Genomic DNA, 17,648 nt, shown 5'->3' with positions numbered 1-17,648 from the left:
CAAAACTCCCAAAAACTTTGAAAATCTAAGTCCGACCATTGCGGCTTCTAATAGTATTGATCATCACCTTTACAACGCATGTCTAATTTTGAAAATCGGTTATACCATTCAAAAGTTACCGAGCTCAGAAATATGACTCAATTTCTATTTAAAAAAGGGAAAATATTTGTGGATAATATACATACATAATATGTATGTATGTATGTATGTATGTATGTATGTATGTGGCTGGAAAAGTTAAAACGATCTGATTTTTTTTCTGTGTTTGAAGAGGGGGTCAGGGGGCCGATTCAGAACCGGTATAGTTTCTGACTTTTGACCACCCATAAGCCAGCTATAGGACATAATAGGTACAAAACGGCATATTATTAGGGGTATATATCTTCGGTTCAAGAGGTACACCGCATGAGAACCGCAAATACACCAAATCAATAGTGTTGAGTTAAGCTTTCAAATGGTTTCTAAGCCGTCAGGATCAGACATACACACGACTCAGTATCGCCGAAAAACTGAAAAACTAAACTTTGAAAATTTTGGTTCAAACTTACTCAAAATTTCAACCTACGAATTGCGCCAATAACTGAGCGTTTGTAGAAGGACTCTAGACGAATCTGACGGAGTATACCTCATATCCGGGAAAATTCGAATTTTTAAGTTATAGGCTTCATAAGTATACCTTATTCCACGAATATACGTCTGTGTTGGATTATTTCGACAACGAATATTTAATTGTGCAAAATATGAAGAATGAAAATAAATTGAAAATTACATTGCTGTTTATTGGAATAATTATTAGAGCAATTTACTTCCGTACTTCTTATGTTGCACACTGAAATAATCGTTGTCGCGATAATCCAAAACAGTCGTATGTTGGTGGAATGAACCATGTGATCAAATCTATTTCCTATGGGAGAAAAGCTCAATAATTCCTGTAATAGCTTCAGTTATCATACTTGACCTTAGATGCATCAGATACTACTTGTCAATACGTTTCAAACTCATGTTTAGTCATTAAAATCGGTGAAGCCGTTTAGAAGTTATTAAGCTACAAAAGTATAATAAAACTAACGATTATTCCCGAAATGGTTTATGTAGTTGTAGTGGTTACGACGCTTAATTTGATCTGGCAACGGGCAATCCGATTTCATTAACCGGCCATCCCAATAATTGTTTTCAATCTATTTCGAATAGAAAAAAATCTAGTGTACATTCGATGAACACTAGATCATTTGGGAGATAATGCGACAAAGGCGACCATTTATAAAGCTTAACGTGTAATCGAGAAAAATTGCATTCAACTTCATACATTTAATTTATAAAAAAACTTTGAAGGCTCCTGATACAAGAATAAAAACCCGCTAAACGCCGTAAAAATGAGTGGCGCATACAATATTCCAGCTACAAAAGATCTGATATGAATATTACGTGGCGGGAAAATGTATTTTCATTTTGATACAAAATAAAATTTTAGTTTTATTTTAAAAGATTTTTCTATAATATTTGCTAAATTTGAAGTAAACGCGCCACAAAAGAGTTTCAGAATTCAAACTGTATCAAAGTTACTCTTTTGTGGCGCGTTTTACTTTAAATTTGACAAATATTATGGAAAAATCTTTTAAAATAAAACTAAAATTTTATTTTGCATCAAAATGAAAATACATTTTCGCGCCACGTAATATTCATATCAGATCTTTTGTAGCTGGAATATTGTACGCGCCACTCATTTTTACGGCGTTTAGCGGTTTTTTATTCTTGTATTGTATACATCTCGAAAGCATCTATTATTTTTTTGTTTCAGGGTCCTCTATCTCCAGCTTTCACATCCATACAGCAAGACAGAGAAAACGTAACATTTGATCATTCAGATTCTGAGCTCTAGACTAAGGTCTGATCTTGTAAAAAATGTTTCAGTGTTCACGAACAATTTCCTATTGATTTTTGCTCCCAAACATTTTATGGAAGTTGCCTGTTCTATTATTTTTGCCCCTTGTTAAAAATGTGAGTTTATTTGTATCTTTGAAAATATTAGAATTTTGGTTTTGAAAACGTTTAGATGTAGACTGAATATTTTGTTATGACGAACTACCGTATTTATTATATTTTGTATGTAGTTCTTGTGCGTTGCTCGTTGCTTGCTTTTGATGCTTGTCTATGCTGGTTCCGGTAATCTTGATTCCACCTTGAACCCCGTCTTATTGCTCATGGATCATAATAAAGAAATCTGCCAATGCCTTAGACGTATTCGAAAGAGAAATATTATGTTCTTGGCCCAATCAGAATAAATAACAACTGAGAAAGAAATATACGGACAATATAAAGAACACTATGCTTTGTTTTTAAACCAGCAGGAGTAAACTAAAAAGACAGATTCACACCCAAGAAAGTCACTAGAAAGATAACCAAACATCTCTTTTTTGGAAAAGGCAGTTTTTGTTTTTATTTGATTCTATTTTTTGGTTCACCAATCGGCCTTCGACGGTAATGCATAAATATAATTTTATAGTAATACGCCGCTAAAGAGTTCCAAAAATAACTGTTTTTATATAAAAGCAAAATAAAAATAAAGCAGAAAATACAGAAAACACTGATATAACTTAATTAACCTACAAAATGTTAATAATGTCAAACTTTCATAAATACCATTAGTGTCAAAATTTCATAACAGTGGAGTAAACTTGCCATGAGGTTGGACCAATTACAAACAAGCATTATAGCTCGGTAAATTTGAATTACTCCTCCTGGTTTAAAAACAGAGTTTAGTACAATATACTAGGCTGCAGCATTTACGATGGGAAGGACACGTTGTATATATGCATGAGTACATGCAAGATTGCAAGGAGAAAACCCTGTTGGGAGATAAAAAAAGACATAGGAGAGGAAATAGATGAAGATGACAAAAATCTCATAAAAACACGCTCATGAAAAAAATCAGCAGTAGATCGAGATCTTTAGAGAAACTACCGAAAGAGGTAATAGTTCAACTTGAGCTGTAGTACCATTGGATGAATGAATGGATCAACAAAATTGGCGACCTCTTACTAAGGCCATTGAAACATTAGTAGTTACTGTAATCCTGATCTGAGTCGAAGTGTAGAGAGAATCATGGAGACATGCAATGTTTGCCAGTATGGCTGCTATTATTGGTATCAAATATTTATGTAAATCTCATTGTCGTAGCTATTGAAATCTTAGTTATGGGAATTATTTTCTGGTTGTTCTAAACTTACATAGTTTTAAGGAAAAAACTAAAACTAAACATTACTTTTAAATTGTTTTAGTATTAGCAGTAAGGAAGAGATAAAAAGCACTATTTAGTTCTAATTTTGCAACAGCTATAATTGATGCTATAATCTAAAACTCGAATATTTTTTAGTAATACTTAACATTCTTCTAGTGCCGTCTCCCAATAGGATGTTGGATATCATCTTCATTATCTTTACTGTATCTACCGCTGCTCTGAAGAATTCTGTAAAACTGCATTTAAACCAGTTCCTTAAATTCTTCAACCAACACACTCTCCTTCTTCCTATACTCCTTCCGCCTCTTATCTTTCCCTGTATTATCAGTCTAGCATTTCATATCGCGGTTCCCTCATTACGTGTCCCAGATATGGTAACTTTTTTATTTTTATTGGGTTTATTATTTCGTATTTTTGGCCCATTTCTCTCAATACTTACGTGTTAGTTTTCTTCTGTGTCCATGCTATTCTAAGCATCCTCTTGTAACACCACATTTGAAAGGACTGTAACTTATTTATATGTTCCTGCTTCAATGTCTAGCTTTCGAGTCCATATTGCAGTATCGAAAACAAGTAGCATATCAAAGTGTACAGGATTATATCAGCATCCAAAATATTAGCAACTCATATTCATTTAATTTTTAAATATCTTAAAAACAAACATCGCTAGTTGTTGTAAAATAATTAGGTGACACCGATTGCCAAAAAAGTGCACTAGTTTTCAAGAACGCTTTATCAGCTATTCGATATTATTAATATTTTACGGTCGAGTCGTGTCAACAATCAAAATAACAACATTTACAAGTTGGTTTATAGATTCAGGAGAAGCATCGCTGATCATTCTTTTATCATTCATTATTCGTGATTCATTATTCATCATGCGATATTTAGACCTCTAGCTCACCAGCTGGTTACTGGTATGTTTAGTAGTGTTGAATAAATAAATAGATGTTATGGACAAATAGTGCCTTTTGTTAATTAACCCCATCACCAGGGTAGTAACCCCGTATTTCTTTATAAAAGCTCTTAATCTCAATTTTAATCTAAGGCCTTTGTTGAAGAGAATTGTTTTCATTTTTACAAACACATTTCTTGCTAATTCTATCCTGGCCCTTATTTCTGTTGTTTGATCATTGTTGTCTAAAATCCAGGTTTCTAGGTATTTCTATTTTTTATCAACCCTTTCTATCGGTACATTTCCCAAATGTATATTTGTTATTTTCTTTGTTATTATCATGTATTTTTTCTTTTTTATATTCATTTTTAGTCCATATTTTTTACAGAAACTTTTTGTTTTGCTTAGCAATAGTTGTAGTTTTATTTAGTCAACAGAGCTTACCATAAAAACGGTGTCATATGCATACGTTATGTTGTTAATAGATCTTCTGTTATTTATTATTCCTTCAGTTTGAGATAGTAATGCATCTTCAAAAATTACTTCACTATAAACATTAAAAAATAGTAATGGAGACATAATACATCACTGCCTAACTCCTCTCTTGATTTCAATTACGGACTAGGTTCGTTCTCTATTCAATTTGTTCTCTTTGGTTCCAGTAAACGTTTGTTATTATTCGTAAGTCCCTCTTGTCTATGTATTTAGTTTTTAGAATTCTGACTAATTTTTCATGCTTTACTTTGTCAAATGCTTTTTCAAAATCAACGTAACAAATATGCACATCCACGTTCATACCCATGCATCTTTGAGCTAACACATTAAAAGCAAATAGCTTCCTCTTTTAATATCATTAAAACCATATCTTCTTCTAAATACTTAACAAAGAAATGTATACAATTTGTACCTGATAGGAAAATTGGTTGAACAAAAACTTTCTCTCAATGTATTTTATTTCAGTTTGCATGGAAAGAATAAATAATTGGTGTTTTATTTTATCGAAAGTCAAGGTCTCACTCTTTTATCTAAATGTTAATTTTAAAAACATTTGATAAGTACCTAATTATGACCGGGTCCCAGAAAATTTAAATATTTAATTATATAATATATTTCGCTTTATTCAAATTAGATTGAGTAACTTTTCAGTAAAAATGTATTCGGTGTATTGATTCTACTTTTTCCATGTTCTTATTTTATATGCTATTTTTTTCTTTGATGTTGACTTGCTACTGATTTTTGTGAGTGGCACAAGGGTAAAAGCCCAAGCTAAGAAAATAATTAGGTGTTTGCATTTTGTTTTAATAACGCAACAATTCGCCTTTTCTTCTTCTTTTTTTGTATTTTCTGTTTTTAAATGTGCAGTAAGTTATTATTACATCGTTTTCGTGGTCTTCCCACTGATCGGCTTCCTTTTGGAGGACCGTCTCTCGCCATCCTTACTACCCTATTTGTTGTCATTCGGCTTATGTGGTCATTCCATTCTACTCTTTTATTTCTTACCCAGTCCTTGATGCTCTCCACCTTGTATCTCCTTCGTATATCTTCACATAGTGTCGTACCATCGATTTTTCTATGGGTTTTCATCTCTACTGTTTTGTTTATAGACGAAGCAATAAAGCACTAAAATCGGCCTTACCTCCGAAAAAAAAATGGACAAGACGGATCTTAATAATTCTTTTTGCATTCGATTCGTGAATGCGCCAGGAAACTTTGTGACCCGGAGTCATGAATAATATTGAAAAACTGCATACAAAAAATGCATGCTTAAAGTGCATCTCAAACAGACAATAAAAAAATTCAGAACTCATCAATTATCGGCGGAAATGAGTTCAATTTTGTTACTCAGAGGTTTTTGGGGTCGCTGAAAACGAATATGACGTCAAAAGTGATCTCCGGAGTACCCGGTGCCCAAGGTACCTATTGTTTACCTCGTCTTGTGAAGTTTTCGGCACATTCATTAATAATTAGTCAAAAATCATTACTCGGGGGTTTTTGGGGCCGCTAACGACGAGTATGACATCGAAAGTGATTTTCGGAGTACCTGATGTCCAGGGTGCCTACTGTTTACCTCTCTTGTGGAGTTTTCGGCAAAAAAATTAGTCAAAAATAATTACTCGGGGGTTTTTGGGGTCGCTAACGACTAATATGACATCGGAAGCGATCTCCGGAATACCTGGTGCCTAGGGTACCTACTTCTTATGGGGTTTTCAACAAATTCATTAAAAAATTAGCCAAAAATTATACGGAGTACCTACCTGGTACCCAGGGTACCTACTCTTTACCTCGTTTTCTGGAGTTTTCGGCAAATTCATTAAAAAATTAGTCATATATCATTAGTCACGAGATAAACAGTAGGTACCCTGGGCACCAGGAACACCGGAGATCACTTCCGATGTAATATTCATCGTCAGAGACCCCAAAATCCCCTGAGTAATGAATGTTGACCCCTTTGTTTTTTAATTGCTAATCAAGCGTGCGCGACACTATTTTCCACCGACCGACAGTATGGTGCAAATGAAAGGAATAAATTCGTTATTTCGTAAACCGGCGACTTTAAGGAAAAATTCCTAAATAGGTCAATTTTTATTTTTAAGTTATGATATTGTGGCATATATGGTATACTAGTGACGTCATCCATCTGGGCGTGATGACGTAATCGATGATATTTTTAAATGAGAATAGGGGTCGTGTGCCAGCTCATTTGAAAGGTTCTTCAAGTCTCTATTCAGTAATATAAACATTTATATAATTATTTGTACAAGGTGTCCTGCTACTTCTTTTTTTGTCAAATAATTTAATTTAATAAAAATTTTTTGGACACCCTGTATAAATAATTATGTAAATGTTTACATTACTGAATAGAGAATTGAAGAACCTTTCAAATGAGCTACCAAACGACCTCTATTCTCGTTTAAAAAATCATCGATTACGTCATCACGCCCAGACGGATGACGTCACTAGTATCCCATATATGCCACAATATCACAACTTAAAAATAAAAATCGACCTGTTTCGGGTTTTTTCCCTAAAGTCGCCGGTTTACGAAATAACGAATTTATTCCTTTCATTTGCACCATACTTTCATTTGTACCGTTGCATATCATGCAACGGCAACGGTGGAAAATAGTGTCGCGCACGCGTGATTAGAAATTAAGAAACAAAGGAGTTTTGAATACTGTATTGCAAAAAACTCTTCGGGATTTCATTAACCGATGTTTAAAGAATATTTACAGTAGGAAAAATGAAAAAATACCCATGAACGAACATATAAAACACGCTGTATTTTCCTGTCACCGTGTCACACAAAAAATTGGCCAGTGCAAGTACATGTAATAATTATTGTTACATGTACTTGCACTGGACAATTTTTTGTGTGACACGGTGACAGGAAAATACAGCGTGTTTTATATGTTGGTTCATGGGTATTCTTTCATTTTTTCGACTCTACCTACCTTTACAACATTTAAATTTCAAGTTTTTCACATAGTTTTTGAAGGTTAAAAATTGCACATTTCGCAATTTTTTGACTATGTAAATTATCTTCACTTTGAGAGATTAGTATTGCATCGTCTGAATAGCAAATTATTTTAGGTCGTTTGCTCATTTGGTATCTTTTTTTAGTTCTTACTTTTTTTTGTTATTTCATTCATGATCAGGTCAAACAATAGAGAACTCGGGGAATTTCTCTATCTTATCCCATTGCCAGTTTCAATCGGAACAGTTAGTTCTTCTTGTACTTTTACTTTTATTATGTATTTCTCATAGATATTTTCGATCGTTTTATTTATGTATATTTATTATTCGGAATGAGTTTATTCGGCATTCTGTCTTCTCTTGGCGGTTTTCTATTTTTATTTTTATATCATGAGCTGGTACATCTCAGCACCTATCTCAGGGGGAACACCATTACAGGTTAGAAAAATCAGGATAGGGTCTTGGAATCTTGGTAGTCTTACAGGAAAGAGTCTGGAGTTAGTGGACGCGCTCAAACGAAGAAGAGTTCAAATTGCTTGTATTCAAGAAACTAGGTGGAAAGGACAAAGGGCGAAAGAACTAGGTGATGGATATACATTGGGGTATGTAGGGAGTAGTAACACTAGAAATGGAGTTGGTATAATTGCTGATAGTGAAATAAAAGATAACGTAGTAGAAGTTGTAAGAACGTGTGATAGAATGATGTCAGTGAAATTTGTAATTTATAAAGAGGTATTGAATGTTGTGTGTGTATGCTCCTCAAACAGGTCTGGGTGAGAATGAAAGAAGAGCTTTCTATGACCAATTAGGAGACGTACTGAGTGATATTCGGTCAGAGGAGAAAGTTATAATAGGAGGTGATTTCAATGCACATGTGGGCCAAGCCAAGACAGGGGGGATTAGGCTTTGGAACTAGAAATGAAGCTGGAGATGACATGCTAGAATTAGAAACAGCATTGGATATGGCGATTGTTAACACATTCTTTAAAAAGAGAGAAACTCAACTTATTACCTACAAAAGTGGACAACATCAATCCCAAATAGACTACTTCATGATAAGGAAAGAAGTCATACGTGAATGCAAGGACTGCAAGGTAATAGTTAGTGAGACAGTAAGCCAACAACATAAGCTGCTTGTTCTGGACATCGAAGTAAAAGGCGAAACTAAACAAAAATATCGGAGAGGACCACAAAAAATCAAGTGGTGGATGCTAAAAGATGAGAAGGACGGTCTATTCAGGGAAAGAATAGTAGAAAAAATATGTTGGAACACGAAAGGAAGCCCTAACACAATTTGGAGAAAAATGGCCAATATTATTAGAGAGAGGGCTATTGAAATACTTGGGAAAACGTCAGGAAAGAAGTTTGAGGATAAAGAGACTTGGTGGTGATAAAATGAAGTACAAGGAAAAATAAAAGAGAAGGGAAAATTATATAAAAAGTGACAAGAAACCAGATCGGATATAGATCTTCAAAACTATATGGTCGCCAAAAAGGAAGCGAAAGTAGCAGTAGCAGTAGCAAAAGCTAAAGCAGAAGCGTATTCAAACCTATACGATCAACTTGATACCAGGGAAGGCGAAGCAAAGATATATAAAATAGCCAAACAGAGAGCAAAGAAAGCAAGAGATTTTAATCAGATTAGATGTATCCGAGATGAAAATCATAAAATATTAATTCACGAAAAGGATGTCAAAAAGAGATGGAGAAAGTATTTTGACAGTTTATTAAATGAAGAATTTGACAGACAGCCTGTCGAGTTAACGGAGACAGTAACAGCAATGGTTACCAGAATAACAAACGAGGAAGTGGCTCAAGCGCTTCAAAAAATAAAGAAAGGAAAAGCAGTAGGACCAGATGATATTCCTGGGGAAGTATGGAGAGCATTGGAAGAGACAGGAATAAGTTGGCTAGCAGGTCTATTTAACAGAATTATGGAAGTTGGACAAATGCCAGACGAATGGAGAAGCAGTATATTAGTACCTGTCTACAAAAACAAGCGAGACATACAACAATGCACAAACTACAGGGCTATAAAACTACTTAGCCACACCATGAAAATATGGGAGAGAGTAATTGATAGACGGATACGTGAAGAAACCGAAATATCCGATAATCAATTTGGCTTTATGCAGGGCAGATCAACAACAGATGCAATTTTCATTGTAAGGCAACTGATGGAAAAATACAAGAATAAAGAGACCAACGCTCATATGGTATTCATTGATCTTGAGAAAGCATATGATAGAGTTCCTCGAGAGATTCTGTGGTGGGCTCTCAATAAGAAAGGAGTCCCTGGTGAATATGTAAAGATTGTGAGAGATATGTATGAGGGAGTAACGACTAGTGTTAGGACAGGTGTGGGAGAGACTGATAAATTTCAGGTGAAAGTAGGATTGCACCAAGGCTCGGTGCTTAGTCCTTATTTATTCTCATTATTTTTGGACCAGATAACAGCGAAACTACAGGGTAGTATTCCATGGTGCCTAATATATGCTGATGATGTAGTGTTAATAGGAAATAGTGAAAGATACTTAGAACAAAAACTGGAACAGTGGAGACAAGCTCTGGAGGAAAAAGGTTTAAAACTTAGTAGGACAAAAACAGAGTATTTGGAATGTTCATTTAAAGATGGAGTTACTACAAATAAAATGGTATCTTTGGATGGTGAAATGATTGTGAAAAGCAATAGTTTTAAGTACCTAGGATCGGTATTACAGAGTAATGGAGAAATAAATGGAGATGCATGCAGTAGAATTAGGGCTGGACGGATGAAGTGGAAAGAAGCGAGTGGTGTGTTGTGTGACAGAAAAATTCCAATGAAGCTGAAGGGAAAATTCTATAAAACAGCCATAAGACCGGCTATGATGCACGGAACTGAATGTTGGGCAATGAAAAAGAAAGAGGAACAACGAATGCATGTGGCGGAAATGAGAATGCTTAGATGGATGAGTGGAGTGACAAAGAAGGATAAAATTAGAAATGAGTATATTAGGGGAAGTCTAGGTGTGGCACCAATTGATGCCAAAATGAGAGAGCATAGGTTAAGATGGTTTGGTCATGTTCAACGTCGAGACGTTAATCACCCAATACGAAGAATAGCTGAAGTGCAGATTCCTGGAAAGAGTAGGAGAGGAAGACCAAAGAAGACCTGGGGGGAGACGATAAGGCAGGACATGTTGGTAAAGGGGATTAACATTGATATGATCCAAGATAGAATTGTGTGGAGAAATGCAATTAGGGAAGCCGACCCCGCATAGGGATAAGGCAAAGAGAATGATGATGATCATGAGCTGGTACATATTTTTTTACTAATGTTACAGAAATTTTTTAATAGCAGTTTTAAATGCGAATGATTTTACGTTAATTTATTTTTATCGTAGATTTGATACAGTTTTTAGTCCTAGAATTTTTCCTGAATTTTTCAAAACTTAACATAAACAAACAAAACGTGAAAATGAGGTTTGTATTAAAATTTATTGTCAAATCTGTACATATATTTAATAATCATGGAATTATGTCCTCAGTCATATAAACCCAAACAATCAACAATGAAAATATTATATTTTTAATTAAAATAAGCATTATATGTTCCAAATTTTCATGTTACAAAATGTAAATTTTTTTCAAAATTTCATAAAAATGGGGGATTTAAGTGAGAGGTTTTAATTTTTTTTTTCGAGTTAACATAACAAAACAAGATAATTCATTTGTTAAAAAAAAATGGATTTCTGATCCGAGGACCAAAATGTCAAAGTAAAACAGAAAAATAAAAGAAGACAAAAAAAAAAGGAAATAGTTTAAAATATACACGGTTGCCGAACGAAAACGAAGCAGAGGCATTAAAATACAACTAAAAGATATTTACCCCGAAATGGAGTAAACCATGGTAATACATTTTCAAAGACTACAAATGAATGCTTACAACTAATATTTACAACAGAATCCTATAATTTCAGATTCTTTGTGTGTTTAAACTATGTTATTTAATTAGTGTAACAAATTTGACAAAAAAAATCAAAGAGAACAAAAAAAACCAAAATCTATAAAAAGAATGAAATTAAAATCTAAACCATTGGCCCAGTCAATCAACTAGTTAAGCAGGTAAATACAATTTAAACTTTAAAAGTCTTTTAAAATAAATAAAATAAAGTATCGGACCGAATTTAAATATTTCAAGACATGGAATTACAAGGGTTTTAAAACGATATCTTATATGACCCTCATTGTCATTAAAAAATGTTGGGGTGATTCTTACCCTGGTTTAAGAGCCAAAGTAAAATAATCGAAAATACCCCGAAAATAATCGAAAAATCTATCCCCCTTTAATAAAAAATTAATCAGTCTCTGGGGGTTTCAAAAATTTTGTCGTGGTTCCTAATAATGCCCATGTTTCGTTCGTCCGATTACATACCCTATGTAATGTTACTTACCCAATCTATAATTTGTTACTACGAGAACAATGTCCCTGTCTAACAAAATATCAGGTCCGTACCAATCCGAATTGCCACCACCGCATAGTAATCCACCACCATGAAACCATATCATTACGGGTAGTAGATCATTTTCAAAATTTGACAACTGCAAAAGAAATCTCAATGAAACTTCGATTCATGAAAGCGTTAGGAAATTTTGTGAACTAAAGGGATGATGTCGAAATGAAAATTGCATTAACGACCAAGAAAAATTTATTTTCCAAAGTGCATTTCAATGTGATGAAACATAATAAATTTTAAATAATATTACATAATAGTATATTATGCAACGAGTATTTAATGATGAAGCGAGTATGAGGGATACGAAACGAGCCGCCTAGCGGCGAGTTTCGCAAGTATAGAGTACGTATAGAGCTTTTTTGTAACGCAAACAAATTACAGTAGGAAAAATGAAAGAATACCCATGAACGAACAAATAAAACACGCTGTATTTTCCTGTCACTGTGTCACACAAAAAATTGTCCAGTGCAAGTACATGTAACAATAATTATTACATGTACTTGCACTGGCCAATTTTTTGTGTGACACGGTGACAGGAAAATACAGCGTGTTTTATATGTTCGTTCATGGGTATTCTTTCATTTTTCCGACTGTAGGTAGTTTGTCAGTTTGTTTACATATTGAGAACTGTCAAAGCATATGTACTTGACTCGCCATTGGGTGTGACACCTTCATCGCGAATGCCATATCGCGATTCTATTGGTTAAAAATCTGTATCGTAACGAAAATCTGTATCACAATGAAGTTCATTATGATACAGATTATGGTAGGGAAATCATAATTGATAATATTATAGTATGAGAATAGAAAAATAATATTATAAACAAATTGGAACGTACAACAATTGCAACATATGCTGATGACACTGTCCTAATGGCCTGCCACGAAAATCCGATCCTAGTTTCTCAGATACTACAAAGTCACTTAGATAGACTTGAAATATGGTTTAAACTGTGGAGAGTCAAAGTTAATAGCTCCAAGTCAACACACATTACGTTTACACTAAGGAAGAGGATCAATCCAGTTGTAACCTTTAACAACACACCACTGCCAATAAGAAGTGATGTTAAATACTTGTGGATTTACCTAGACAGCCGCCTAACATGGCAAAAGCATATTTGGAACAAACGACTGCAACTGGGACTCGTATATAGAAAGATGTACTGGTTTACGAATCAAAAATCACGCCTAGACAAGTCTAGACAATAAACTGCTGATCTACAAATGTGTACTGAAACCCATCTAGACGCAAGGCATCCAAATCTGGGGAACTGCCAGTGAAACAAATTTACTCAAGATACAACGCTTTTAATAAAAAGTTCTAAGGCAACTGTGCCAAGCTCCTTGGTACATTTCCAACGATAATATACATAGGGATCTCCAAGTCCAAACCGTCAAAGAAGAAATTATTTCTCTGTGCTCCAAGTACCACAATAGACTACAGGTTCACCCAAACATATTGGTCACTAATCTCCTGACACCCCTACAGAACAGAGGACTAAAAAGAACAGACATTCTTGACCTCAACACTAACTAATCATTCCAACTTATTACTATTGTACTATTCACTATTCAAATTAATTCAATTATTATTGTACTCTGTGTCACTTTCTTAACACTCATATGTATTTTTTATTATTTTATTATTTTAAAAAATAAACAAATAACATACATAATTGATGTTCCTCTTATACCGAAAGGTGTCGAAGAGGTATCTTCTTAACTCGTTAATCTCTGTGAACTTACGCCACTTTTTTCTGTCCCTACCTAATTATTTGACTTCCTGCCACGAGTTTCCTATATTCTTCAATATTTCCATCACACTTGCATTCCAGGTTTTTCTTGGTCAGCCTCTCCTGTTTTCCCTATTGACCTCGCTTGCCATGTCATTTTAACTTGTCTGTTGTCATTCATTCTAAATAAGTGTCTAGTCCATTTTAATTTATTTTCATGAATTTTTTCATTAAGGGCCGGTTGTTCCAACGCTAATCAACAATGATCACTATCAAATATTTAATTACTGTCACAACTGTCAATGTCAACTTTGGTTGGGTTGCTAAAAACATAATTTATTATAATTATGAGATTAGTTAATCAATTAACATAACAATTATTAACATAATTGATTAACTAATTTCATAATTGTAATCAATAATTATGTTTTTAGCAACCCAATCAAAGTTGACATTGACAGTTGTGACAGTAATTAAATATTTGATAATGATCTTTGTTGATTAGCGTTCGAACAACCGGCCCTTAAGTTTTTACTTTTAATTACCGTAAAACGGGGCTACTTTGCACTGAGCAGGGTAACTTTGCACCGAACGTGTAAAAGTATATTTTGTGTAAATCTACGCTCAATTTTCTTTAGATATTTGTACTACCTTTAGAACACATAGGCAATATCGCAATACATCAGTAAGACGCGCGCGATTGTCCCTGCGGTCGCCAGTTATTCATCAGCAACGATTCGAATATCAACCTTAAAAATTTATTATTTTCTGGCTTTGCAAAATCATACAGTACAGACAGTCACAGCGGTCACAAATTGGTAAGTACACATCTAATGATATATACCATAACCGATTGCGATTTTTAGTTGTTAAAATAACGGTTTTAAACCAGGATAGCAATAACAAAAAAAACATTGTTGACATGTGCACTTAGACGTGAAATTGGGTATACTTTGCACCGCCAACTTGCAAGTGGTGCAAAGTATCCCCAGGAGTAAAAGTTAAATAGAAAAATTGTTTCAGGAAATGCCCAGACATTATGAAAGGAAGCTGGGATCTCGCAAATATGCAGACTACACAGAAGAAGATCTGAAGGCATGTTTGTCAGCCATAAAAGATGGCATGAGCACAAGAGTTGCAGCTGAAACCTTTAAACTATATTTTATAAATTAAAAGGAGTACACGCTGGAAAACCAGGATACCCAACAATATTCTCGTACGAAGAGGAAAGGTGCTTCGTACAATGTATTCAGAGCCTTAGTGATGCTGGTTTTCCTGTTACTGGGATGGAATTGCGGCAAATAATAAAGAGCTATTTAAATCGCCAAGGAAAAAATATTACTCGCTTTAAGGATAATACTCCAGGTATCGATTGGGTCAAATCATTTTTAAGTCGTCATAAGGACCTTACTGCAAGGATAGCCTCAAACATTAAACGAAGCAGAGCAGCGCTCAATGCAGACCAAATGACTGAATACATTGAAAATTTAAGACAAACTATAACTGGTGTGGAGCCACATGCTATTTTTAATTATGATGAGACTAACTTAACAGATGATCCCGGAAAAAACAAGGTATTAACTAAACGTGGGGTTAAATATCCTGAACGAATTTGTAACTCTTCAAAAAGTAGCATTTCTCTTATGATGTGTGGAAATGCAGCTAGTAAGCTACTACCTCCTTATGTGGTGTACAAATCCAAGCATTTGTGGGACACCTGGACTGAAAATGGCCCCCCTGGTACACGTTATGCAAATACTGCCTCTGGTTGGTTCGAATCACAGACATTTGCAAATTGGGTTAACACTATTCTATTGCCCAGGCTTAAAAAAATTCAGGGAAAGAAGGTCGTTTTAGGAGACAATTTGTCTTCTCATATTAATGTTGAAGTCCTGGATTTGTGTCGAAAACACGACATTCATTTTATATGTTTGCCTCCGAATAGCACCCCCGTTATACAACCGTTAGATGTTGCATTCTTTGCTCCAATGAAAAAGGCCTGGAGGGAAATTTTATCTCAATATAAGGAAACTCATGTAGGCAGTAGATCAAATGTACTTGAGAAGCAACATTTTCCAACGCTTTTACGGTCATTAATCGAAAAAATACAAAAGAATGGCGATCAGATATTAAAGTCCGGATTTAAGAAACGTGGTATCGTTCCTTGTGATGTAACACCGCTCTTGGAGCGGTTAAAAACAACTAAGCGATCTAATGTGATAACTGATAGTGATCCAACAAATAATAAATCAAGTTCGTCGGATATCGAAAACACTTTCATTCAGTATTTAGAAGATAAAAGAAAGGAAGCCACAAAGTTTAAGACACGTGGGAAGAAAAAGAAAATAACTGCTCCGGCAAGACAAAGTATTGCCCATTCATAAAGCTGTTGAGCCAGAAATCGTAGATGATTCAGAGGAGGACAATGTTTTGGACGACCACTTTCCACTAGGCAGGGATTCATCAGACGATGAAATAAATGAGGTGCAAGAGATGGAAGAAGAAAGCGAATTTAATGAAAAACTCGCCTCTGGTTCTCTTGGAAGAAATATTCCTGAAAAAGTTAAAAACTCTGAATTAGATGTTGTTAAAAAAATATTGGTGAGTACGTTTTATTTTTCTATGAAGATCATGTTTACCCCGGCGTAATAACAGCAATAGAAAATGATGGAGCGATGATCAATGCCATGGCAAAATCGTTAAAGTCTTGGAAATGGCCAGAAAGGCGCGACGAAATATGGTATTCGTGGGACAATGTCATTGATGCCATAAAACCTCCCAAAAAAATTTCTAGACGAGGATTGTAGATTGTTCCAGAATACGACAAATTGTGGTGGGATTAGTTTCAAACTTTGTATTTTCACTATTGTAGTTATAATAAAGTTTATTCATTTAAAATGTAGCAATGTTTTTCCTTTTATGTTTCTTTTATAAATGTAGGTAGGTTTAAATTCAAAAAATTGGCCAATAAACATTTTTTTGCATTTAATTGGTGCAAAGTTTAAAACCCTGTAGGATTACTATGCACCAGCAAGCATCTTGCAGCCAAATATTATTAAAATATCGAATGGTGCAAAGTATGACTCTTCTAGGGTATACTTTGCACCACAAAATAAAACTAGGTTTTTCTTTTAATTATGCAATATACCTAAAAAATAGCTAAAATAAAAGCTATATTACGACCTGTTCAATAGATGTATATAATAAAAAGTTCAGATCTTCTTTCAAGTAGCTTTATATCCACTCTAAGAAAAAAAAATAATAATAAATGGTGCAAAGTAACCCCGCTTTACGGTATCTTCTAATATCTTCGCTATGTCTTTTATCAGTTCTCCTGGCCCCTACGACTTTTCTTAAATAACTCATTTCCGCGGCCTTCAATTTCTTTTCTACTTTATCGTTCAATACCCAATTCTCTGCTCCACATGTAGTGATAGGTACGCTACAATCACAATAAAGATGCACTAAAAATAAACAAACCAAGATACATTGTAACTCCCAAATCATGATTTACAGTGTAAAACTTAAAGTTTATACATTGAAAATCATGATTCGGGAGTGCTCCTTGTAACATTCAACGTGTCTTGGTTTGTTTATTTCTAGTGCATATTTATTGTGATTTTAGTATAAATTAATTTATAAACAAATAAATGAGTTCAATATTACTACTCCGGGTTTTTGCGGTCGCCGAACACGAATATCATGTCGGCAATGGTCTCCGATGAATCTGGTGCTCAATAAAAGAATCATCCAACCAGTTCGCCCTTGACACGAGATGCCTCGGACACTATCACTGTCATTATATTCGTGAT

General features: G+C 34.5%; 1 protein-coding gene across 1 annotated transcript in view; it reads right to left on the bottom strand.

Moving 5' to 3' along the window:
* LOC114331386 (juvenile hormone esterase) overlaps positions 1-17,648 on the bottom strand; it is a 132,436-nt gene that overhangs the window by 79,513 nt on the left and 35,275 nt on the right. The window contains exon 3 of the mRNA XM_028280963.2: positions 12,041-12,188. Within this exon, the coding sequence (XP_028136764.2) occupies positions 12,041-12,188 (148 nt within the window). The remainder of the gene's footprint in view (positions 1-12,040; positions 12,189-17,648) is intronic.

Source organism: Diabrotica virgifera, chromosome 1, assembly GCF_917563875.1.
Source record: "Diabrotica virgifera virgifera chromosome 1, PGI_DIABVI_V3a".
In the NCBI taxonomy this organism is placed as follows: Eukaryota; Metazoa; Arthropoda; class Insecta; order Coleoptera; family Chrysomelidae; genus Diabrotica; species Diabrotica virgifera.
This window is presented reverse-complemented; position numbering and strand designations above follow the sequence as displayed.